We start from the raw sequence: 27,220 nt of genomic DNA, 5'->3' as shown, positions 1-27,220 counted from the left end.
ATTACTTGAACGGCTCCAATCTCTAATTATCCAGCTTGCTACTTCACAGTGTACCAATCTGAGGTATGACGATCATCTTGTCCCTCATCTAATACATGCAGAGATGCACATACACACACATACACATATACATATGCACGTGCTCACCTCCTTTTCTATCAAAGGATAAGGAATGATCTAAGTGAAGACAGTTTTTTCGCTGACTGAACCATATACATCAGCTAATAAACACATCAGCTGAGAGGGGGTAGGAGTATCTTAACAAACAGCACTGCTGCTCACCTGCATATTTTAGCCAGAGTATTCTCAATTTTCTTAAAGTCAGGCCTTTTTTCTGGATCCTCCTCCCAGCAGCTTTTCACTAGTGTATACACCTTCAAACAAACAAACAAAAATAAGGAAAGTCTGCTCAAGCAATTGCCATGGAAGGATAATGGTGCTAAACAGCACTAGTTCATTAGGGAATTTCCAGTTACTCTTGACCAGCAACTTATTAAAATGCATGACTAACTGTTACGAATCTATGGTTAGGACATTCCTTGCAAGCATCTTAAACTTAACTCTGTGGTGACTAGTGACACGAGCTTAACTTGAATTTGCAATAAATAAAAGAAAGGCAATTAAACTGATCCAGTTCTGCAGCTCATGCCAGATGACGCTATTGACATGGAGGTCAATGCTCTGGTAATCATATCCCTTTATATGCTACAGTGGGGATCTTTCAGAAACTAGTGATTCAGTAAAAAAGAATGGAGATCATCTGTCCTCTGGTTAGATGTCCACAACACAGACATCAGCACCTGAGCAAGAAGCCTTAGGAGCTATAATCAGTGGAGAGAATAGGAACATTTGCAGTATGATTCATTCCATCTTAGAGATATCCAAAATACATCAGAAGAATGGCACCATGTAATTTCCATTTCTTTCCAGTGACTATGAGGTGGTCAGTTCAAATACAGATATGTACACTGCATATATCTAAAGTTACCTGAGCTGAATCTTGCTTCTCATTCAGTCACTTAAAAGCTAGATGCCTATGTTTGGCAAAGTCACTTTATGTTCTCTTAGGAATCAATAGGAAAAGCACTTTGATCTAAGATAGGACTAGCAGTAGTCCTCTGCAAGTCCCTCTTTGATCAGAATAGCCCTCTGGATGAATGTTCTCTCCTCTGCATCCTCTTAGCTGCAGAGGGTGCAGGTCCTTCTGCATCTGAGAAGGGACTAGGTCAGACTGAGATAACCAGCTCATAAATGTCTAAAGATAGTTTATATGAATCCACTACGAAATGTGTTGTACTGCTTGGTGTTCCTGTGAGATATCATCTTTTGCCATCCTCATGCATTATTTAAAGACAAAATATCAATCCAGCACACTGGATTATTACCAAATTTCAAAAGAGACACCATTGTAACATAAGGAGAAGAAAACAAAGTTCCATTTGAAAGCACGTTCAAAAGATAATGATAATCCTTCTTTAATTCTTGCAACACAATGTGCTTGTGAGTATATTGTACATCGGATTAGAAGACTAATCTATCCTTTCACATGCAGGTCAAGCCGCTGCTTTCCCATACTGAATTATACAACCCTCACAATTTGATAATATTTCGTATGTTGGTGAAAGATCCTCTTTATGGTATAGCTGCTCACAACCCTGAGACAGCATTAAACTAAATAAGCATATGTTCCTAATTTATTTTAAGATCTCCTTTGGTTCATCCAAACTGGATGTAGTTTTTAGGGAATTCCAATGGAGGCAGGTGAGAACACTGACATGTTTGCTTTTTTCAAGATAACCCAGGGCCTCTCCTCTGAAATGTGCAAATCCACACTAGATCTGCTTTTAATACATGCATTAGTTGTTGAAATGTCACTGGGAGAAAAGTAAATGGATCACAGGACACACTGTTGAGGGAAGAAATAATTTTTGTATGCTGTATTTCACTAGTAACAACGATAGAACCCCTTCTCTTCTAATGAGTTTCAAGTGTTTAGCACAAATGTGTACGGCCTTCACTCTCCCAATAACATCAATTCTAGTCTGGCCAGGAGTTCTGCATTTAACCCAGAAAATGTTTTAGTTAATTATTAACTTACTTCCATCTCTCTTTCTCCCACCATTTCCAGTGGCAAATCTGGTCGGAAGGGCTTCTCTCCGTTGCCTCTCTCTACTCTGTAAAGTTTCTCTAATAAAGGAGAAAAGGTTCAAACTTTTAACCAATAATAATACTAATAATAACTAGAACATTTGTGGTGAATATTGTGCCATGGTGATGTTAAAAGTACTGCTCAGACAGAGCCTGAAAGTCAGCTCCATCGATCTTTTACGTGGTTTCCTACTTTGGAACTTTTCTAAACATAAGGCACAAGATCAAAACAGATTATCTTGAAGGTCTCTGAAAAGAAAAACTAATAAACATGTACATGAGTATTTATTGTTCACAGTAGACATGGTTATGGCATCTTCCCAAGTGAATGTTAGGCATTAATAGTGTGCCTTTCAGCATGAAGTATAGCTATGGCAAAAAACAATACAAGAAATCCATTATGATACTGAAACTTGATCAAATGTGTGGAGACCTAAAACTGTCATTTGATCAGTTCAAATTGTCCTGCAAATGGACAAAAATGGCCTATTTTTAAAAATAGGCTATTAATATATGTAATTCTAAAATATTGTGTTTGGTAGCTCATTTGTACTCTTTCCATGAAATCCATCCTCTAAAAGGTATCTGGCCTCAGAACACATCAGAATGCAGCTTGATTTGCGGGACTCAATTTAAGTAAAGTGACTGAGAGCTAAAGAAAAAATATGTCTCTCCCCCTTCCCAGACTCCAAGAGTTTCAGAGAGGGATCCAGAGAAACACTTTTTGACATCCAGGGAAGAGAAAGAGAGAAATAGGAAGGGACCAGTGAACAAACCTGAGACATTTACTGTTGATGTCTCATTATGTTTAGGAGACAATTTTGTTAATGGAAGCATATGATGAGATGAGGAAAGTATGTCATCATGATGGTATGTACAAGTCTAGAGCAACTAGGGATGCCCAGGTACATGATAATTTAAAAAAGACACTGGTAGTTATGTGCCAGCATTGTTGTGCAGAAGTTACAGGCTAGATAAAGAGCAAGACACTTTGTTTAAGGGTCTCCAAGTACCATGGAGATGAGAAACTGCTTAGGAGTTGCCTGTGAACTAAGAGATGTAACAATGTCAGATTTCCATGCTGCGCATACACCTGAGAGCAGAAATACCTGCAACTATTAACAACACTGCAATTAGCCAGCAGCAGAAAACAGTGGCACAAAGAGGCAAGTTGAATTTATTGTTGGTACGTGACAAGATTTTGTAGTCTTGAGCTGTGAATTAGGTACATCTGCAGGAAAGTGGAGAAACCAGCTGGCCTAACAGCTGTCTTACAGAGAAGTCAGTGGAGAAGACTATGTCCTAGTTATTGCTATGAATTAAAAATCAAGTCCTGTATGTCTATATTCTTTGTTGGTCTTTTCTCTCACTAATAACAATATTTTGTGTTAAATCAATCAATTCATATTTGTAGTTTGAGAACATTAACTCATTAACTCACTCATTTTACCACAAAAATTGTACCTGAAACTGCCTGAAAGCTGAGTTTAATTTTCTCAAGATTATAGATGGAAGTTAGATACAGGCTTTTTAAAATAACTCTTCTAAAGTTTGAATGCGGTCTTTGTTGCTGCCAATGAAGTCCTGGCCAAATTGCTTCATTTGTGCTGAGAAATCAGTATGATGCCTTCTAACTTATGGAGGTTAACTTCTGGTATCCTAAACATTAAAAGACTTCCTGTGAGAGACTTAACAAATGAATCTATGCATGCAACGGGGATATCTTTTTGCCCTTTACTGTTGATTCTATTTTGACATCCCTTTCCCCCTTTTTATCTGAGATATTTGCAAAATAATGGTCAATCCAAAGGTCAATTCTGAAGTTAGAAGATGCCACACGAAGTCATCTGTGCGTCTACTAAACATCTACTAATGCTTTTAAGAAAAGGATTAGTTCCAATTTGTTTAAGAAAAGCATGATTTCACCATTTGATTCACTATGGGGAAGTCGTGTCTGATGAACTTGATAGCCTTCTATGATGAGGTGATGGATGGTGGCTGGATGGACGATGGGAGAGCTGTGAATGTTGTCTACCTTGACTTCAGGAAAGCTTTCGACACAGTCTCCCATAACATCCTCATAGGAAAACTTAGTAAGTGTGGACTGGATGAGTGGACAGTGAGGTGGATTGAGGAATGGCTGGATGGCATAGCCCAGAGGGTGGTGATAAATGGGGCCAAGTCTAGCTGGAGGCCTGTGGTCAGTGGTGTCCCGCAAGAGTCAGTAGTGGGCCCAGTGCTCTTCAACTTATTCATCAGTGACTTGGACGAGAGCACAGAGTGCACCCTCAGCAATTTTGCAGATGACACCAAACTGGGAGGAGTGGCCGACACTCCCAAGGGCTGCACTGCCATTCAGAGGGACCTAGACAGGATGGCGAGTTGGGCAGAGAGGAACCTTATGAGGTTCAAAAAGGACAAGTGCAGGGTCCTGCACCTGGGGAGGAATAACCCCAGGCACCAGTACAGATTAGGGTTTGACCTGCTAGAAAACAGCTCCGCAGAGAGATATTGGCTGACAACAAGTTAACCATGAGTCAGCAATGTGCCCTTGTGGCCAAGGAGGTCAATGGGATCGTGGTCTGCATCAGGAGGAGCGTTGCCAGCAGGTGGAGGGAGGGGATCCTCCCCTCTACTCAGCTCTGGTGAGGCTGCACCTGGAGTACTGGGTGCAGTTCTGGGCTCCCCACTACAAGAAGGACATTGAGCTTCTAGAGCCTGGAGCATTTGTCATATGAGGAAAGACTAAGCAAGCTGGGCCTGTTTAGTCTGGAAAAAAGAAGGCTGAGAGAAGATTTGATCAATATGTTCAAGTATCTGAGGGGTGATTGTAGGGAGGATGGGGCCAGGCTCTTCTCCATGGTGGTTGGTGACAGTACGAGGGGTAACGGGTATAAATTGAAACACAGGAAGTTCTACCTCTAGATGAGGAAGAACTTACTTGCTGTGAGGGTGACAGAGCCCTGGAACAAGGTGCCTAGAGAGGTTGTGGAGTCTCCTTCTCTGGAGATCTTCCTAACCCACCTGGATGCCACCATGTGCCATGTGCTCTGGGTGTCCCTGCTGGAGCATGGGGGTTGGACTAGATGATCTCTAGAGGTCCCTTCCAACCATAAGCATTTTGTGATTCTGTGAAAAGGTTTCATGAAGTATATGATATCCTCATTCAATGAAAAAAAAATAATGGAAAATTGGAAAGCAGGATGGTGCCTTTTTTTTTTTTAAGGTAGACTGAATTCAGACTTACCAAATAGGTTTTGGGCTCAATATGTTTGGGCTCATTGAGCCCCAAAATGTGGGCTCATTGCTGTTTTACTAAACATTCTGATATGTATGGCTATCTCCAGCAACAGACAGCCTGCACCAAGACATGCTAAAATCCTTTCAGCTTGATGGATTGACCTCATAAAATTTGAAAGGGACAGTTTTTCTGAAATGCCAAAAGGCGGTGGTGAGACACATGCTAAACTTAAAACTAGGAACCCAATTGTGACTGTGACAGTTACAGTCAAAGAAAGAGTGAGGATATCACTACATCTTAGAAAAGCCCAGAAACACCATGTCTAACTGAATAACAATTAACACAACACAGAAGGACTGTAACTGTATTTGCTTTCCCAGGCAAAATAAGAAAGGAAGATAATTGTTCCTTTGCTTCTGCATCTGTTTTGGTGGTATTTGTAAAAAACCCACATTCATGAGGCTTGTTTCTGTTTCTCCCACGGAAAAAGAATAGAAGAACTTTCATTTTCTGAACTTTATCTTATTCACATGCAGCTCCGGGAACTACCTGTCATACAGTCCTGTCTCTCAAACCATGTGTCCTGAAGAGTTTGGTTGAAGAGGCACCTCTAATCTCTCTTAGATCCACACTTGTATAACAGAATTAGTGACATAAAATACTATATTACCCTGAGCGTGAATATAGACTTGTGATAATGCAAGATGTTGAGCTTACCCCAGAAGTTTTTCTAAACATTACTTAGGAGAAGAGCTATTAGGCAGGCCGGGTGCTGCTCTAGATATTTTAACAAATGCAAGGCAAATATATCAGAATGACTCAGAGCTGAAGGTAATATCTAGACCTGTTTTTGGTAACTGTTACTAGGACAATCCCAAACCCACACACCTTTATGGTAACAATGTATGGGATCAACACTGTTGTTAGCCACTCATTTAATGAATGCTGTACAGGAGGAGGTGGATTTTCTGACAAAAGTTAAAATACTTAATTTTGCCAGAATTTCTTTTTTTTTTTTTTTAAATGCCAGCTTTTCTCCTGTGCCATGCGACTGAGTTTTTTTTTTTTTTCTGTGTTGACACTGACTTTTGATGCCAAATATGAATTGTGCACAACTCGCAGTCAGAAAAAAACCTTTTCTGCAACCTTTAAATGCTAAAATAGGTCTAGGCAGCTTTGGGTAATGTTATCTTCTGTAATGCTGTGGCAGAGGGGGAGTGGGAGGAAGAAGGACAAGAAAAATAAATGCAAATTTCATTTTCAGAAAGAACAGTGACAATTGTCCCCACAGAGAGGTCTTCAAACGGACTCTTCGTTCATCACAAAGTGAAAGAAGCAGCAGTTCAAGCACCTATCTGAGACAGCACCTTTCACAAAAAGCTGTGGAGAATGGGCTAGTTAAAGCTCCACCAAGCTTGGTAGCTGCAGTGGAGGAGAAAATTGTGGATTTACCTTTAGTGTCCTTGCAGTCTTCAGTGTAGAAGGTCTCTCTGCGCAGGATGATTTCTTGTGCGATGATCCCGTAGCTGTACACATCTCCCTTCTGAGACACATCAGCATGACGAAGGTGCTCAGGAGCCGTCCACAGGTCTGAGGTTGAGGTGACAAAAGGGGAGCAGGTGAAGAAAAAAAAAAAGAAGTTGAAAAGGGTGGCACTTTTCAGAGCATGTTTTGCCATAGTAACTGTTCCTTTTTACTCTTTCCATGTCAAATTCCAAGCACACTGGAATTTCTCTCATAAGCAGTTCTTTTGAGAGGCTGATATCAGTACAGGCTAGGTAACACTCTGATCTGGTAGTTTTCAATCTTTTAGGGTTTGTTGACCCTATTGTAGATGCAGATCCTCACACATCCAGTACAATTAAGGTTATTAATAATAAGCTTTTTTGTCTTAGGAACCTTTCTTAGGATTCCATCACCAAGGAATGACAGTGCTCTAAAAAAATGACTAAGATGTAAATTCTTGTGCCAGACGCAAACAGTGTTAATGCAAGATGCCAGATGAGAAGACTCTACTAATTTCCCACTGGCCTTAGTGTCATGACCCCATTGAAGTAATTCCAAAATGCTCCTGAGACAGACATAATATTACTTGCTCATAATCTCTTTCTTTCTCCAGAAATTATTAATCTGTTTTTCTAGCACCACTGTACCTCAAAAGCAGGGTATTGTCATGGTATGGCAGTTTGTTATGACATGCTGCAGCCAGAAAGCAACACTGAAGCAATATCTAGCCACAATGAATCTATAGATCTGGGGAAACAGTAAGTTTTCTTCAAGGAAGGAAGTCTAGGAGCTAGAAATTTTGAGGCTATTTCTCAATGCATTTATTTTATGTGCAACTAAAAAAAAGATAAAAATATAAAAATAATATGAATTTAAATATGCAATTTTTAAATGAGAAATGAAGTTTTGCATTCTGTGCACTTTTACTTTGCTTTTTTTTTATCTTCTCATTGCTGCTCAAAGGCACATTTGTGTTTGAATATATATATATTTTTAATCCTAATGACCCCAGGTTCTTCTCAGGTCATATATTACAGTTATGGTGCAATGCTGTATTTTTTATTTCTCATACAGACTACATGGATTGAGATTATATAATTGAAGATAGGCTTCTCTTTTCACTCCAGATCAAGTAGGAAAGAGAACAGGAGTAGAAAAGAGTGCTCAGCTTTATAGCAATGTCCCAAGAATAGTAGATGAAATAGAAAAATTAAGGAAAAGCCACAAAAATTATTCCCATCTGACTGAACAGAAATGCCTGGACTCCTGTCTAAGGAAGGGTAAACATTAGGGATATCACTATCAACTTTTAAAGACGTTCAAAGTGACAAGTGTTAACATTTATATTAAATTACCAAGCACTGTCAGACCACGTAAAGTAACACATGCAAATTGCACTATCTGATCAATGACAGTATCATGTGGTACTTGACTCCTTTTCGATTCTTCACACAAATTTAACATTATTGCTGTTTGCCTAAGGCCATTCAATGCTGCAAATGGCTCTTACAGTCCAGCTACCTGTGAGATACCTATGTCTTTTCAAACATAAATTGAAAATTCATCTTTTTTTTCCCCTCACCTACACTCCCTAATTTCTTTCTCCACCTGCTAATACTTCTCACTGATGGTGTTATTTAAGTTAAAAAAAAAGGTTTAGATGTAATTTATATAACAGATGCTACATGAAAAATGGATTATGTCCTGTCCATTGTAAAAGATATAAATGGGTCAAATTGTATTACGAATATAAGAAAATACCATGACAGAGAATCCAGATGAATACTCTTTTTACCTTTCTTTGGCGGCAGAATTGAATGACAGCCAAAATCAGTGATCTTCACCACCATGCGATTGTCAACTACACAGTTTGTGGATTTAAGTCGACCATGGACTTCAGTTTTGCTTGAGTGCAGGTAAGACATTCCCTGAGGTTGATAATAAACCACGGAGAAAGCAAGACTTGTGTGAGACACTCAGCTCTTACTACATCAACAATATCTATCCACGTAATTAAATGGCCTTTATCAGGAAAGCATATGCAGAAATCACAATTCCCTCTCACAGAGAAAGAGAAGTATTATTTTACAGAAGATACTTTCCAAGATCAAAGGAGAAGTCAATAAGGATGGATCATTAGATGGACTGTGTCTTAACCAAAGACCATGGTACTTCTCAGCAAGGTGTGACATTTTTTGAAAAGATTAAATTGACATTGGGTAATTAGGGATATTTATTTCCGCTCACAGAAGTTTTTATTTCATTGGCAACAAGTACTATTCTGGTAAAACTAGTACACAATTTGCTCCATTTCACACACGTAAAAAAAAAAAAAAAGTTTCAAACTACATGTCCAAACAGTCACAATAGGTGAGAGAAGAACTGCTACTTATGTATGTGTATTCGAGGATTACAACACAGCAGAAATTCTGACAGATCTTTTTCTGCAAAGCAGAGGGCCAGAGAAGGGTCAATGCAGAGAATGCTAGATGAGGCACTATGGCTTATATAATTCAGGACATTATATAGATAGTCACGGAGATCACTGTTTATGAGTTTCTCCATACTAGTCAATACCTAATATCAGTTACTCACAAGCTAAGTGATGAGGACTTGCTGATTCAGTTTCAGCTGTATTTTCCTAGATTCAGACTCTGACTCACAAAATGCACATTAGCATACGCGAGTGTGTAGTTTGCCCCTTTTAACTTATCACTTCTGAATTTAGCTCATTTACTCTATAGCAGTCAAATATGGTGTAATATATGACAAGGGGCCAGAAGTGGGGCATAGCAGGAAAAGAACTTTATTAAGTGGGTGTAAACTGAAGAAAGTAGCACATGCTAATTGCCTCTTGTTTTATCCTCTTGTTTAGTCCTCTTTTTCTACAGGTCAGAATCTATATTCTGCAAAGACCATAAGTACTGATATGTTATGACCACTTAGTTTCTTCATTGAATGGTCTTCCATTTCAACTCCTACATGTATATCTCATTCTCCTGGATGCTAGCTGATAGACTTTAAATTGGGTTACACAGTTCTTTGGGTCATGAGTGTAGCATAAAGCATGCTGGGTTTTCCCTCTTCTGGCACTCCCTTTTGGGAATAGATCAGAAAAGGCTATAAGAGATCACTGAGACATGAGCTGAGTTTTGGGAAGAGTAGATGTATGTCTGAGACAAAAGCAGCCTGCTAAAGATTCAATCCCTTAAGAATGTGGTTGGACTGGTTATCCTCGGCCTATCTAGACCATGCCAAAATTTACAGAAACTGTGTTCACTCCAAATCCAAGGAGCATGTTTCTCCATTAAGCAGCTTTTAATCATGCAGCCCTGCGGATAACATCCAGGGTGTTTTGTTTGTTTCAAGGCCTGTTTCCTGCAGCTGCACCTTCTTCCACCTCTTGTTTACAACAATCAGGAAATGTATGCACTGTTATAGCTGCAGGTACTTATCAGTTTTAGCATCAAATGGAAAGCAAAAATAACTTTAATTTACATATGCCAGGGCTTTCGCATCAACAATTTCTGTAAGCAAGTCTCATAACTTAGTCTTCCCTTTTTTTTCTGACTATCCTAGGTACCTATCTGGAAATACAGAAACCATTAAGAAGTTGCAGAGTGATTTTCAAAATTCATATTGGCATTCCTAAATCACTGATCCATTTTTATAACCTCTACTCTGAAGGTTTAGCTCTGACTGAGACCTTAGAATTGAACCATTTTCCTGGCACAGTGCAGAAGTATTACAGTTGCTTGCACAATATCCTGCAGTAGCTCCTCATTTAATAAACAGTCTCGCAATGGCATGCTTATAACTGCCAGGCTTGGTTAGTGCAGTTCCTTCTTAGCAGGACTTTCATTAGAACCTCTTTGTCACATACAGCCAAATTCATGTAGCTACAGGCGGTGCCCACCAGACACAGAGACAACAAAGATAGAAAAAAAAATAAAGCATATTTAGGGATTCCCCATTGCCTACCTAACCTTCTCCATGGACTAGGGGTGTTCTGGAGTAGTCACTGCTTGATTAGATGTGTCAGGGAATAGAAAATTACCTAACCTGCTCTACTGAGAAACACTGGCACAGCAGCTCCTGTGGTGAAATGAGGGGTCAAGGAAGTAAGAGGACTGTTTGGTCAGTAAACAGTAAAAGTAGGGTGTAAGAAAGCAGTGGTGTAGGGAGGGACAGTGTATCAAAAGCAAAGCAGAAGAATTGCAGGAATTGATAATAAATCTTTCAACTGCAGGCAAAGCTAGGACTGGGCTTGAAAAGAGCAGACATTGGGGTGAGCTCAACTGGAGCTGAAGGCTATGCAGTGGCTTAAGTAAAGCAAGAAACCAAAAAGACAGGGTGCCTGGAGGTGGGGCAGCTTTAGTTTGGGAAAAGAAATAGAAGTGCATGGTAATGCCTAAATCCAGGAGGCTCCTCCACAGTATTAACTGAAAAAATAGAGAAGGTTGACAAGTCGTCCAAACTGACTGTAAATTGCCAGATATTCCTAGGTAGATAAAGATTTTCAGGAAAATTCTGTGGATCCTCTCTACTAACGTGATTAGTAATGCTCAGGATCACAGAAATGATGCCAGGTGCCTTCTATTCTCAGAGTCTTTGTCCCCATTACTGATGCATCAGTGAATGACTGGATATGAAGTCCTGGTCCTAGTGAAGTCACTTCCATTTGGACATTTGGTTACTAACTTCTGAGGGATTCATTCACTTTCTCATAAACAGAGCTAATACCAACTGTTGTTTTCCTGGGAAACATCTGCAGGTGAACTGCAACGTGCTAAAAAATGCTTTTGTGATATGCTAAAGGGAGGAAGGGAAACACTAAATAACCACTGTTATTTAAAATGAAACTTAATGCTGAATGTTAACTGAACTTGAAATTAGTCATCAAGGCCAAAAAACTGTGACAATTTGGATTAAGGGCATTTTAGCAAGAAGTGAGATTTTTCAATATCTGCTTAAAACAGGCATAGTGGAGTCATTCACTGAACAGATCGCGTCTGAATCGAGGCATGTAGGGAAATGGGAAGCCTGTGAAACTGCAGACTAGAAATAGGAGGAAGAGAGCGAAAGAGTGCTAGCAAAAGACAAGGGGCTGTTCTTCGTAGTGAATCACGGAAGTCCCTTAACTACCAACTAAACTGTTACAAGTCTATAACACTGAACAACACATGCTCTACTGCGCTCATCAACTCTTCCTTCCACAAGGGCCTAAAACACTGAAATTTTAAAAAAGCTACTGAAAACCAGTCTTGGTTTCTGTACAGGATGATTTCTTCCCTAGCTGCCTAAAATGTACAACTCTAGCGAATAAGTTTGGTCAGGATGCAAAATAAAGAGTTTGCTTGGAAAAAGCAAAAGCTGATGCCAATTTCTAGATACAAAGATACAAATTGGAATAATTCATATTTTTTAAGAAAAAAAAAACAAAAAGGTTTCCTACATATGCCTTACCAAGGCCAGACAGCACAGTGTACTTTGCAGGCCTTGTGACTGCTAATCCAAGCCACTAGTAAACAAATTGTTACCTCCTGATCTTTGGGTCGCTTTTGTTTGGGGCATATATTACTTGTTTGTGTGTTTTTAAATAGCCCGGAGCTAATTCTTCCTCCATCAGTTTGAGAGCCATTGACTTGTCTTGCCTCATAGAACCCAAGAAGAGGAATCTGCCCTTTTCCAGAGAATTGCTTTTGCAATACAGGACAGATTGATTAATGTTGCACTGTCAGCAGCCCACTTACCTTGGCAATATCAAACATAACAGAGATTTTAAATTCCCAGTCCATGAAAGTGCCATCAGGGTAGGAGATTTTATCATTTAAAACATGCTGTAAAAAAAAGAAAAGAATAATTCTAACATACATTAGGGAAAAAGTGAAAGAAGAAACCTAAGTATCTACATCATACAGCCTTTCCACCAGGGTGTGAAAAACATGGCCCTTCATTTTTCTTAGGAACTACATGTACTAGAACAGGAGTTGATTCAGAAAGCAGAGAATATGAAATATATTTTAGGTTTACACAGCTATAAAGGTGAGGACTCCGGAGAGGGGTGGTTGTGTTTTTAAAGAACTAGAGATAGAGCTTTTACTTTGCTGCTTTGCTGTGAGTTTGTTCCAGAGCACGCTGCAAATGATAAAGAGTCTTTGCATGGACTCAGAAGCAAAGACTACTTTTATCTACACACGATCTGATACCACCAATTACTACATGACTAACACTGAAATAATATTGCCAATGATAAACCGTAAGTCTTTCCCGATTCTTGCCAGGTAGTAATTTACCATTTCATTTCATAAAAAAACAAACAAAGAAACAAAAAAAGGGTTTCATTCCATAATGAAATAATGAAATAGAGTATGTTTTTCTGTATTTTCAAACCTTGGGGCAACTGTGGGAGCAGCATTAGCATCAGCAAAGATGACACCTACAGCTTGGAAAATAAGAAGATATACCCTGTGTGCCTTCAATGAGCGACACAAAACAAATACAAGAAATTCCTAATCCTGATTGCTGCTATTGCCTGGACATGGCTAAGCCTGTATTTTACTTGCCTGCAACTCACAGCATCATCTGGCTGCCTACGACCAGCAATCTTCCAGCAACAACAGCAGTTGGGAAAGGGCTGGGAAGAACAGGAGAAGGAAGTGGGAACTTAAAGAGTCCTGTCACCACCTGCTCAGTTTGCTGCCACTGCTGCCACATGGGCACCAGAAGCATATAGCAGGGGTTATTTTACTATTTGAGATTTGACAGTTTGAGTTGGAAGAGGGCCTGCAAAATCCTTTACCCGCAAGGAACCTCTCTCGCAGTACTCAATCACTGCAAAGATCATGGTGTCTATCTTCACAGTGCCATAGAACTTGGTCAGGTTGTAATAATCCATCTGTAGAAGCTAGAACAGAAATATTACATCCATTTGAAAAATCAGTCATTGCTGGTGTAGAAACACAGGTCAAGGATAAGTTGTCTCAGGCCCTGATAAGAGGTATGAGTTCCTTTTGACTCAGTGTGAACTACGGCATTGCATGAAGTACTTGTGTCGGAGTACTTCTGTGTCGGAGAGATAAGAGCGGCTGCCACTGGGTATTGCAAGTTAATTCCAGATTTTACTGTAGTCTCCATTATTGCCTCTCTAGTAGTAGAACCTCACAGTTGGTCAGAATAGCCATTATGAGTGGATGCTGTGGATCAGTGTGCAAATGAGCAGGTTATAAAAATGTAATAACTCTGCAGGGTAATATGGACTCTGCCCATTTATAGAGACAACTGTAGTTTAGTATGCTTTGAATTACTTTTAAAGCTTATGCACATTGTACCTACATGCTGTTTAACACGGAAAAGTGTGTTTTACTCAGCAAGATGCTGTACTGTAGCCAAATTCAGCTCTGGTGCTGGAGGTGTCAGTATGCAGAAATCAGCAGAGAGATATTTATATTGAAAGAGCTGCCCTTAGTGTTTAATAATGAGATTTAACTACAATATTCCACTCTTAATGAATTAGTAATTACATGAGCAGGGTGGATTGCCTTTTAGCATCAACTATAAAAATGTCTTTTAGCAAGGCCTTATGACTGTATATGAATTACTTCACTCATCCTCAGCCTCACCGGTTACAGTCCAGATACTGAACTGGTGGTGAGATCACAGACCCACGGAGAAAGCTCCTCAGGCAAAACAGTTTGAGGAGCTCCTAAACCCATTCTACTCACAAACATGTTCAAGCTGGAGTTGGATTTGACAGTGGAAAGCAATCACTTGTAGGCTTCAGCCACACTTTTGCTACCTGCAATAATTACCTTGTTCAGTTCTATTTTTTGCTTCTCTGTGAAATTACCATCATTGTTCTTGAGATCCTTTAGGATTACCACCTGAAGAAAAGATACCAGTGGAAGAACAGTATGGTTTTGATACAAGACTTCATCCTTCTTTTCCCAGAGATGACTATACAAGTGATATTTCAGAAACAAATGCCTACTACTTCATTATTGGAGTATCTCTTAACCAATCAGGAAGTTATGCTTCTAATTATAATCCAAATAATAATGAGTTATATTTCTCTTAAAAATTACCAGAGATAGGAGCTAAATTAACATTAATACAGATTATAACTCAACATGACTTAAAAGTTAGTCAGGCAGATAGTTGTACTGAATGTATAGGAATTGCCATGTATATAGCCTGTCCTTGTCCATTAATCCATTAATCTGTTTGATACCAAAGTTTGCTATATTTGCTCCTATTTCTGTCTTTTTGGATTAGGCCTGAAGTTCACTGCATCTGTTTTACCTGGTAGGAAACAAACTTCTTATGCTTCCCAAAAATCCAACCCATGCAACCCAGATGTTGTGTCCTGAGATCTGAAGAAAACTGACCATCTTCAACAAAAAATTCACACAAGCAAAGGAAGGGAGCATGAATACTGCGCAGAGTCAGTTTTACCTTCTTGTCATATTTGCCTTGGCGTAGTCTTTGGGTGTTGTCACGCCTTTTATCTTCGTCAATCTGGGAACAAAGAAGGATCATTAATTTGCAATCATCACATATTCTCCACTTGGCAAGTCCCAAGTGAGATAAGTAATGTCAGTGTGACCACAAAGAGAAGCACAAGCATTTCTCTGTCCAAGGAGTGCCAAAGAATGCCACAGAAAGTGTGGGATGGCCATGCCACTCCCAGAGCCGCTGGGGTCTCCACCTGCTGCCTTTGTGCTCTTGGACACTATAGAGGCAGAACAAAGCAGAGGGAAATAATTTCTAACAGTGGTGGCATAGAAGAGCCTGGACATCACTCCCCAGACTATTCTTCCATCACGAAATGAGCTTTACTGTTCAGAAATAGATTTATTATTTTAGGGACCTACTGATAGGGATTAATCTCTTTTTTTCTTCTATACAGTAAGTGAGGGTTAAAAAATAATTAAAATAATATTATTAGAACCCAGTCCTATCACAGACATAGTAGTCAGAGCCCCACCATCTATGGTCTTTAGAAGATGGAAGCCAAGACCCAGCCTACAGCACCATACTTCTCTTACCTTCAAACTAACATAATTTGTCTCACTGGTCTCCAGAGGTAAGATTTTCTCAGGTGGTATATGGGACCATTTCTTATTTCGAAGTCTATTATCTCTTCTGTACTTCCTGTGAAAGAAGCAAACTTGTTCAGAATACCTACCCAGCAAACTGAAACTGCAACAAGAGATTGGGGCAGGGAAATGTGGAGTGTCAGGTGTGTCTCTTATACAGTTGCCCAGTCTAAGGCTGCTCTTTTTCACCTAGCTCTGGCAAAGCCTAAACACTGATTCAGTTTCCAAGATTTAGCAGGAAAAAAAAATGGCCATTGCTAGAACCTCAAGGGAGGACAGTACAATTTAAAGCACAAAGAGCCATTAGGATTTTGTATATCTTTCTTCTCTGTGTAACTGAGCATACTCTAAAGGGAGGTCTTACAAACAAATACAAGCCTAAGGAAGTCCCGGCATCAATGCTGGATTGTTAGAACTGGTGCTAATGCAGTGCCAGGAGAGGAGGTAACAACACTGCTGAACAGTGAACTACAACAACCCCTGTGTTCTGCCTATCTTGTAAAAAGGAGGGAAGAGCCTCTGGAAATGGAAGGGGTAGTCTGCTGTTTCTCTTGCAGAGTTTCAGAGCAAAGACTGTCTTCTTTCAGACAAGATTACAAGAAGACTGGGATTCATCAGACTACCCACTGCCTCGTGCAAGTGCTTTCTCTAAAAAAAAACCAACAACAAAAAAACAGGACACCAGACTGACTGGAGAGACTTTAGGGAAATCCCAGCCCACTGATGGCTGCAGACAAATGATCCAAACAAGATAATCTATGGCATTAGGTAACACAGGTATTTCATTTTTCTAATGCATTTTAACTTCTATGTCTATAAGAAGAGGGAGACTAATATTAGCTGCAATCTAGAAAGACGGGTTGCCATTGTATCACCACGGTGCAATGTCATACTTGGCAGTCAGAACTACATGGGGAAGTATGATGATTTATGAGATAAATGAGGAGTAACAAGGCATTTTGATTCTCACAGTTGAGAGTCTCTTCTTTTCTTGTTAGGATACAGTCTTCTGTAATAATTGCAATTAATAAGTTTGCTTTTATTTTCACACCAAAAGAGTCAGTTCCCTAGCAAAAATACCAAAAATATTCTAAAAAATCCTCAGAAATTTCTTCTATATTTGACATTTGGGTACGTTACAGCGGTATGATAATATATGATAATAATCGAATCTAAAAAGATTTTTTTATATTCTATGCATCTGCAAATGTGGAAGAGCACAGAATCTTTTACAGGTTGAAACATTACAAGCAAAAGAACTTTAACTGTTCATTTATATGTTAGGACTGTGTTGTGGGAAAAAGTAGATTTTCTGTTTCTTGAGAACAATTGCATATGCGATAGTTCTATACCTTCGTCTTTGATTTTTCCATCTTGGAAAGCCGTAGGTAGCCATGTAGATTGGTACAGTCAAAACAACTGCATTTGGGTAGTATCTTTTTAACCAGGTTTTCTTAAGACCTGATTTTCTCACTTTTTATAAACCTCTCTGAAATATGGCAAAGTGATATCCTAAGCTACTAGAAGCAGACACTTGAGTAAGAAAAATTCTTTAAACATGAAAAAATAATACACACACACACACATACATATACACACATATACATATGCACTTTGGAAATGGAGTGCTGACCTAGCAACACCATGGATGTAAACACTGAAGCATGTACAGTGAGGGCAAACACACAGGTATGTGGGGAAAAATAAGGAATGGTTCTTCAAGAAGAGATCAAAAGAGTTACCCAAGGAGAAAAGTCATTGAGGGACAAAGAGAGGGACAAAGGGTTGATACCTTAGAATCAGCAAAGAGATGATCAGAACCAGAATCACAATTCCAGCAAGTGTAAAGACAGCAATAGTTAAAACATGTGGACCTGCAGAAAGAAAAAAAATGGGAAGTAAACAGATTTATCACAGACATTGAGAAAGAACATTGTACTTTTCAAAAAATATGTCATTATCCATGAATATACAATCCATGGTTGCTGAGCAGGAATATTGCTTTGGTCACACCTTAGCTCAGAAGCTTTGGTAAAGATCAGCCAAACAGAAGATACATGCCTGTCCCCTTTCACTGCAGGATGAGGCATGAATCAGCACAGTGTGATCTTTCATTAGCAGCCAGGGCATAGGCATTTGATAGGGACAACCAGGTGGGAAGTGAATTTAAAAACACTTTTAACTTATTTTTTATTTTTAATTTAATCAGCTCAACAGTAGAGTTTTCAGGTCTTCTCCTTTGAAAAAAAAAAAAGACTATGAAGTTGACTTAGTTTATTAGTAACTATGTTTTTAAACATTAAAAGGCTAAATTATTCCTTATAATAGTTCCAGCGGATGATGGCAGCAAATCTTGAGAATAATTCTGTGTAAGATGGAGATATAGGGATATAGATACTTCATTCTTTAATTGCAGAGTCACCAGCAAGCAGAAAACATTGTTTATGCCCAGAATATCCAGGGCTTAATGCTCTCCATTGACTCATTTGGACAATGTTTTCCCAAAACTGGAGAACAAGGATTTGGTCCCCTATATATATATATATATTTTTACCATTAAAAGCAATATTCAGTGATTACAGTCTGATTTAGGCTTTCTAATGCTGAAAATAAGCTATCTTTTTCCTTCTAGACTAGCAGTGCATCAAAAGAGCAGGGTAGATTCCTCTTTTACAGTGTATTTTGTACAGCAACTCATACCTTTTTCACCCGAGTTAACTTCAGGCCTGGAAGGCCAAGGACCATATTTTTTTATCCCAGGATTTGAGTTGAGACAGATTACAGCTGATGGTGAATTCAAAAGGCATTTCTTGCAAGGATTTGTTATCCAAGGAGAAGCTGGAGTGAAAATTATGGTGCCACGTGAACCTATGCAGTCTTGTCAACATTCAGCACCAGGGTTCTTCCTTTACTGGCCTGGTTGTTTAAAGCTGCTCTAAAGTTCTTGTAGACAGAGCTTTGGAAACCAGACGCTCTTCTGAACTCTTCTATAGACACTTTGTGTTGGGATTACGAGTGCTACTGGGTGGGCTGTTCTCTCCAATAAGAAATCAATTTCAAAAGGATTTTCCTAAGAATCCTTAGGAACAAGTTTAGCACACTGCAGCTTGCAGCTTGAAGACCACCAGCAGCTTCAAGTTTGCAGTGGGAGCTCTGTGAGCGCCACAATTTCTTGTTCCTGAGGCTCTGCTACCACCTCCTGGCCATTAGTACTGCAACCCACAAAAGGATATTGCATCATGAATTAAATTTTTTCAGCTCCTCTATAAGCAGAAATGTTGGCATAATGAAAAGCAGACTTTATCCATGTGTAGAGTAAGCACTAAAGATTTCTGAATAATGGAAAAAAATGGATGAAATTCCTAATATCATCGGAAGTCAGGGCAGAGGGACGTAGCAAAACTGAGTCAGCTGCTTTCAATTACACACTAGGAAGAAACTGGGCTCTGGTTCCTGTGTTTGTTTTCCTCTCTGGAGGAAAAAAATATATTTGGAATATATGGTTGGCAAGTTTTGTCTGGCTTTGGCAAAGCTTGGTGGTTACTTAAATTTTGACTATAAAAAGTAGTCCTTTGGAGTGATTTATTTATTTAGAAATCATACTGGAATAAAGTTTATTAAAAAAGTAGATTAATTTTGGGAGCAGTTTTGCTTCGGTTTAGGGTATTTGGCGACAAGGTTGGGCCTTCATTAAGAGCTGAATTTTAAGCTACCTGATTTGCAGATACTGGTTTTCTGCAGTTCTCAAAGGTGGGGATGGATGTGCCTGGGTCTGGAGCAGACTGTGGCCAGGCAGCAAGCAGCTCAGATAGCTGAAGCAGGGAGAGCCTGTGGCTAATGTGCAACCCATTACTGTCCCTGGCCATGCAGTCAGGCCAAAGGAGACTATCCGAGCAGCGACCAGAGATAAGAAGTGAGAGCTCAGCTCCCTCTGCTCCTCTCAGAGCTGCCCTACGAGAGTCAGGACAGGGCTGGTGCATCTCCCCTGTTTCTCTCCTGTCGCTGCCACCTGCTCCTTGTGGTTCCCACAAGACTCTGGCCATGAACCACTGCTCCTGAACACAACCTCTCATTTCTTTTAGGAGGACAAGACCTAATCTGAAGTCAGGTGGTTTACTTTATTTATGAATAAAAGTGTTTAACTCTGCATACCACCTTACAAATGTACTCTTAATTATGAGAAAACATTTGTGCCTTAAGCTATCTATGTTTGCACGATAACAAACCTTGTACCCCTAGTACAATTAAGTCTAATAGTACCTGATAGATGTAATCTAATAGTGGCCTATAACTAAAAACAGTAGAGCCTCTGGACATGTGTCCTTGTGAATAACTCATCTGAACACAGTCCCATTGCGCATTAAACCCATTCAACCACTACCAATGCCATGGTTTTTGTCTTCAACATCATCCCCTGAAGAAGAGGCCTTGCCATTGCCAATCACCATATGGCAGCAGTCTATACAGGGAAGCAATCCCAAAGTGCACAGATTAGCAAGGTTCTGCTCTGCTCTGCTGAACAGCAAGAGGGTTCCACTGTTCTATCCAAGAAATACAAAAAAACTCAATGGAGAAGTAGTCCATGATTTCTGAGATTGCAGATTTAAAGTTTGGGTGGAGACAGAGTGATAACCTAGCCTCCCATTGTCTGTTTGCAAGAATCCAGCTCTCCTACAGACCATGTGTGCTAAATAACTAAGCCCACTAGCTGAGGAGTGTTAAAGCTGCACAAAAGTAAATGCTCTGCAAGCAAAGGAACCAATGCATGATCTGCAGGTGATTAATGGATGGACAGCATTAAACAGCCATATTCACACTAACTCAAAAGGCCAAGAAAAACTACTGGCTTTGATATCAATGTAAAATTGGTTCCACTAAGCCAACTAACATGAACAAATTCAGACTCCGGACAAGGAGGGTATGAAATGCCAAATAGAGCAGAAATTAATGAGAATGGAAAACCTAAGCCTGATGTAGCCAACTGCTTCTGCTCCCTGTGTTCCGCACAGAGAGGTGCTTCATGCTGGGGTCAGGGCTGGTCCTGGGTCATTTTTCAGTCTGGAAGAAAGCTTCCTAACAGGATCTGAAACAGTGCATATGCAACACAGACACAGCTAATCTAAGCCTTCCTGCCAATTAAGTTTGTTTGGGCCATACTGCACCATTCTTAAGCCTGTTTTTTGTTTGTTTGTTTGTTTCGTAGTAATTTTCATATATACTTTCAGCACAAAAGAAAACATTTCCAAAACCCAGACACTGAGTCAGGAGTTTTGCAGTTTCAGAGAATGAGATGGTGAATGGGGAAGGGGCTGTTCCTCACTCCCTTCCCTCTTTCCTCTGCCCTCAGTAGTTGGTCATTTGATGGGAGCAGGCTCACAACAGGGAACACAGCAGGAATGAAGAAGCACAGACTCCCTCAATCTGCACCTCTGTGCTTTCCTGAGTTCCACTGAATAAGTTTAAAGGGGCAGAGAGAAGCCACTGTGCTGTATGAGGGATATAGATAGAAATGCAGACTCTGATAACACATCGTAACTTTAAGTCTGACACCTTTCCCAAATGGCCCTTGAAGCAATTCACACCACCACAATCTTACAATAAAACTTTATGTTCCACTGTGACCTCTTCCAAATCACGGAATGTTACTGCCTGCAGTTATTGCTTCTCTATGGAGTCTATAAGAGTTTCAGCAGTGCCTCAACAGAAATGCAGGTTTAGAATTGGCCTGGATGCAGAGAATATGAGAGTTTGAGTAGGAGAAGGAAAGACACTGCTCTGTCTCCAGCTCCTATGGTCATTGGCACGGAGTAGCATGAAGGTAGAGTGCTGGTGGGACCTTAGTACCGTGTGAGTAGGATTAATGAGTATCTCACCAGTGCTTGGAGTATCATTAGGCAGCTTGTGGCTTCTCCAGACAAAATCCGGACTGGCAGTCAGTGCACGAGTCTCATTCTTGTGAGTGTCAAAATACAGGAGAGTCCTGAACTACAGGTGCAAGAGGGAAGAAAAGCAGTCAGTAGCTGTGGTCTCCCTTTGTTGTCCTGTGCTTCAGGCTACCTTAATAAATGTACTGCTCAAAGTCAAAAAGAATAATTCTTATTCTATCTGCTTCAGTGATGTGTTCCTCAACCTAGCCATATGTTTGTCTGCGGTACTCTCCCTCATTCCTCCCCTCTCCTTGAAAAAAAATATAGCAGAATATCAGCTGCACTTCCATTTACTGAGTCACTGCATGACATCAGTCCTAACAGACTTCAGGACTCCTCTCCTGACCCAGCCCCAGCATGTACAGCTGGCCTTGGCATGCCACCACCTCTACTGTAGTTGTTTCTGTCACCCCTATGACATAGTGCAGGGCATCTTGTTTCTTCTCTTGCATCTGTGGTTGAACACTTGCACCCTGGACATACGTACATATGTAGACTGGTATGTATACAGCAGGGTCAGGTTGACATCAATGTCTCCAAATTCATCTAGAGTCACAGGACCTCGTGCACCTGTAGACAAAAGGAATTAGTCAGAGGCCTGTATTCTCAGAAACGTAAGTATGTGAAAGGATGAATGGGATAAATAAAAAGTTTTCTGATGCTTGGGAACTTTTCTTCCTCCTTCATGTATGTACTAGGACATATATTCACAAAGTGTGACTCTGCTTCTCCCTTAATAGTACACTACTTTTTTTTTTTCCTATAAAATCTGGATTCAATTCCAGGAAAAGATATTGAACCAACTGCACTCTAGAGGAAAGGTCTGGCCATTGAAAAAAAATATATTTATCATGTCTCTTCAGTATACTAAGAATGTCAGAACAACCTCCCTTGAAGGGACTGCTTTAGAGATGAGAAGAGAAATTGCTTGCTTCCATCATCAGTTTGAGTCTATCAGCAAAAAAGGAAATGCAGACATACTTTCATACCTCTTGCTCTTTTGATAGTTACCTATGTGGCTCTAATAATATTATTTTAACCAGGCTCTTTTTTATTTTTAACCTCTTCCCTCCTTATGTCAGCAAATGTATACCCTGAGAAAATGCCTACGTTTCACATTCCAAAGATTTACAGTAGAGTCTTCTAAGCTACTCAGTGTTGGCTTGACTTTGCTCTGATGAAATCAGTCATAACAAGAAGAGGGCAATCTAAGCCAATACCCATCACTCCTGAAAATCTCAACTTAAATTTCTTGCTTTCTTTTTTCAGGATAGCCTTTTCAACCAGCTTCAGATAGGGTTTTTGGCTGCTGTTGCTGATGATCTATTTTATCCTTTCTAAAGGTCAGTATTGTTATTTTACTTTGACAACGATATTCTCCCTTTTTATCTCAGAAACTGATGCTGAGTTTTTGATGGTCCGTCTTTGGGACAAAGTTTAGAAATGACACTGTCACAATTTAACAACTTGTGGTGAGTAAAAAATGAAATCTGTATGACAACCTGTCTCTGGGGGAAGCATGCACCCGGAAACCCACCCATATGCTTCAATGTTCCAAGTCCTTTTTCATTCTTCAAACTGTTTCCCTATAGATAGTTTAAATTTCTGTACCAGCAGGAACAAATCACTGTATTAGTTAAAAGAAGGACATTGGCTTCAAGGACTTGTCCCTGTCCTCCTACTTCGCTGGCTTGGAAGCTCTGCCTCTCCTCCTTTCCTCATACCTCCTTAGGCAGGAATGTTCCTTTTAGGTTCCTTTATACTTTCAAAACAATAGGAAAAGGCTATATCCCAGAAAGGAATCTTGTCCTCGGCATATTCCTATTTGCAACATTTTAAATGTTCCTTATTTTGGCTTCCTGCCTTTTCTATTATGCATACAGTGAGGGAATTCTTCAAAAGACTGTTTTAGAGTCCTATTGTTAGGATATGAAGATAACATATTTGGGGAAAAAAAAAAAAAGATAAAATGGAAAAGAAGAACCAGTGGGAACAGAACTCAGTGAAGAGCTTAGACTTGTTTAGTGTAGAAGGCATTTACCCTAAGACTGCTTAAAAACAAATTTCTTTTCCTTCATCAGTTTAGTTAATCCTGTTCAGGACTGTACTATATTACCTTCAAAAGTGACATTTCGGAATTCATTGATGAAACTGACAGGCAAAACTGGTTTCTGGGAGGAGATGAATTTCTTCAGAATATGTCCAAAAAGCATGACTGCATTAAAATAGCCAAGAACAAAATCATTTTCCCTCTAGAACAGAGAAAAAGAAAAAAGGCATCTTGAAAGATTGTACTTCTGTCTGGAATTTCAACATCCCTTGTGGTCTTCATTTGGCAAAAACTCAATAATAGAAAGCTAGAAGTTGCTGAATGCTTGGAGAAAAAGAAGGCTGCAAGATGTTTCTGATGTCTGAACAAGAGAGGTGGGAAAAACTTAGAGTTACAGAAGGTATCTATCTGAAGCTCTGACATGTTGATCACAGAGCAAGAGTCAAGAAATCATGTACTGTGGATCCTGAGCAGGTCCACTCAGTAGGATCCAAAGCCCCTGGCTTTTGATTAGATTTTCTGTACAGATAATCTGGTATGATGCCAGTGAGTCTAGGCTTCCAGATGGCCACAGATCAGGGGCAGAGAGCTGTGCCAGAATTTCCATCTGCCTGCCATAGAGCTGGCACCCAAAAAGCCTTTGGACAGGGCAGGGGGGCTTTGGGAGCCCTGTAAATCCAAGCTGAAGCTTCAGACTCCCTGCTGGAGAGTTGGACCGCAAAGCCACAAATCGTTGGAAGAACTCTACATATAGGATCTGGGTCCTGAGCAGACTGCAAGTGTAACCGTTTCATAGAGCAGACACCAGATTTAGGTAGCTTATGCTTTTCAGGAAATTGAAAAAAAAAAAAAAAAGAAAGAAACATTTAACTGGCAAGTTACTGGACAGAAAGAACAATGGTTGCCACTGCTTACACATATCTGCACACACAAATCAGCCAACAATTACTAGTTGCTGAACTTTCCACACTCACATCCCTATTACACATATAGATCCTTCTTCATTGATGTCTTGATGTCTTGCAGCCACATGCTGAAAACATGCTTAAGTTGTCAGTCACCCAAAAGTGGCGTAAGAAGGTCATGTATTTACAAGTCTCCTGCAAGCTCATGAATATGACACTTTCAGACCAGAAAAAACAGCTTGAGTTGAACTGTGTAAAGCAGGAATGTGACATCCTTCATATTTGTCTTATGATATTATATAAGATATTACAGCAGAATTAAATGTTCTCCAGCATTAACGTATGAAAATATCAACGTAACAGTGGATCAGCAGATGATTACAGCTGCATTTTTAGTTTTCATTTCCTAGTGCGTGAACATGAACCAAGTGAATAGAGTGATTTGACAGAAAATAGTGTGGTTACCTGGATGTCTTCATCCATCTTTGTGGTATTTGAGCTGTTTTCAGGTGGCTGCAGGGTCAGGACAAGTACATTCTGCATGTAACTGGCTGAGCTGTTGTCCCTGAAGTATGTGTTACTGCAGAGCAAAACACAGGAGCACCCAAAACAATCAGCCACAGGGACAGGAGAAACCCTAAGAGAATCATTCTGCCCTCCCCAGTGGAAGTGTTAATTAACAGGTTAATGGAGTGCTTCTAAAAACAAAAACACAGCTCTTAACATTTTTCATTCCCTGGTGGCAGCTTCTGTGCTTAACTATTTAAAAAGATAACATCAGGGAGATCTGGCAATCTGAAACTAAACAGCTGCAGTGAATTATTATTATTACAACAACTGTTTTGTTTCTGTGCTGTTTGTTTCCCCTTCTTTCAAGTAGTGGTTCAAGAAGTGAGTATCTTCTTGGCATCCATAGTAGTGGAATATATAGGTTCTTCATGCTATTGCTTCTGACTTTTCATTCTTCAGTGAGCTAGGAAAAGTTACAGGAAACTGTGCAAATTTGCAAACTGATGAAACAAGCAGTAAGGATTATAGCTTTCAGATGTCTTTGATTTCAGCATCCTGACAGGCCATCTGGAAGCGCTTCCCCCATTAGTATTGCAAAAACTAGATTTATGTATTACAGCGGAATTTAGCAATACATGTTAGTCTCAAGTAGAAGCCCCTATCATTGCTACAGCTGGCCTGATTAGAACCCTTTGGTATGAGCTTTCTGTCATTATTCAGGTGTGATCTTTTACTCTTTCATTTAGCAATGCAACAGGAGTTTTTGAAGACCACAGGCTCTGCTCCACAAGTACAAGACGGGAACCTGATTCCAGAATCCTGTCCCATTCATTGAACTGTCTGACATTGAAGTTGCACTTTTCAGACAGGAGAAGTTCAAAGAACTTTTCAGTTTGGCTTGGACTGAACTATCCAGATTTCACTAGACTCCACCAGACTGGATAATCCTATAACAGCCCCTCTCCCCACAATGTCTGAATGTGTGTGTCCTGTCTGCCAAAGGATTCAGAACTGAAGAAAATTTAAATCCATTGCTTTGCCTGAGGGATGTCACTGCTGGAGATGATGAGATTTTTGCCTACTGTCTTCTGCTATTGCTTGAGTTTGGATCTAACATGTGCCATATTTTGTTTGTGTTCTAGGAAGAACATGAGATAGGCAGCAAAATCAGAGGAGTATGTAGCAAATTTAAGCAGGGCAACACATAAGGTGGGCTGAAGCATTTGGCTGTATCAGATCACATATCACAGCAGAGAAGTCCCTTCTCAGCCTTTCCTATTGTAAAGGAGAGAACTGAGGCAATTATACATACAGCACCAGCATGTCCCTGTAGTGCATTTAAAAAGAAAGGGAAAGTCTTGCCTTACGAAAAACAACTGAGAATTCTTAATGCCCAGATAAAGTTGTGAAAATGCTAAGGTTGTTAGAGGCACTTCTAATAAACATACACATATATGCTGAACTTTGAAAGGAGACAGAGTCAACTGCTGGAACTCAAACTGCAGGCTCAAGTAAATGTTTGGACCTAAAAGTTAGATGACTGAAGTCATTATTCCAAAGTGCTTCCCTCCTGAACTGTCAAGACCAGCTTTGGAAGGGAACGCTGGGATGTCCCAGAGGCCTGAAATTGTATGGATTCTTTGACTACATCAACAGTGAAATAAATAAGATCAAGGCATGGGCACACACTTGTATGATCATCCATACCACTAAGCTGCCAGCACAGTTCCTGGCATGGTTTTGGCCCAAGCCATCTAGTTTCTTCCAGATTGTGACTTGGCAGGATGATGGGAGTCATTCTCAAAAGGCAGTTTGGACATCTGCGATAGTTTAGC

General features: G+C 39.9%; 1 protein-coding gene across 1 annotated transcript in view; it reads right to left on the bottom strand.

The window, feature by feature from the left end:
* GUCY2C (guanylate cyclase 2C) overlaps nt 1-27,220 on the bottom strand; it is a 45,592-nt gene that overhangs the window by 9,042 nt on the left and 9,330 nt on the right. The window contains exons 7-20 of the mRNA XM_010223274.2: nt 25,341-25,455; nt 24,037-24,172; nt 22,408-22,490; nt 21,867-21,978; nt 17,786-17,867; nt 15,943-16,048; nt 15,350-15,412; nt 14,707-14,778; nt 13,698-13,802; nt 12,649-12,735; nt 8,691-8,823; nt 6,842-6,979; nt 2,099-2,187; nt 283-374 (exon numbers count right to left, since the gene is read on the bottom strand). Of these exons, the coding sequence (XP_010221576.2) occupies nt 283-374; nt 2,099-2,187; nt 6,842-6,979; nt 8,691-8,823; nt 12,649-12,735; nt 13,698-13,802; nt 14,707-14,778; nt 15,350-15,412; nt 15,943-16,048; nt 17,786-17,867; nt 21,867-21,978; nt 22,408-22,490; nt 24,037-24,172; nt 25,341-25,455 (1,413 nt within the window). The remainder of the gene's footprint in view (nt 1-282; nt 375-2,098; nt 2,188-6,841; nt 6,980-8,690; nt 8,824-12,648; nt 12,736-13,697; nt 13,803-14,706; nt 14,779-15,349; nt 15,413-15,942; nt 16,049-17,785; nt 17,868-21,866; nt 21,979-22,407; nt 22,491-24,036; nt 24,173-25,340; nt 25,456-27,220) is intronic.

Source organism: Tinamus guttatus, unplaced genomic scaffold, assembly GCF_059628265.1.
Source record: "Tinamus guttatus ecotype Peru unplaced genomic scaffold, ASM5962826v1 Tinamus_guttatus_pri_ptg000472l, whole genome shotgun sequence".
In the NCBI taxonomy this organism is placed as follows: domain Eukaryota; kingdom Metazoa; phylum Chordata; class Aves; order Tinamiformes; family Tinamidae; genus Tinamus; species Tinamus guttatus.
The sequence above is the reverse complement of the archived record's forward strand: the minus strand, read 5'-3'. Positions and strand labels throughout refer to the sequence as shown.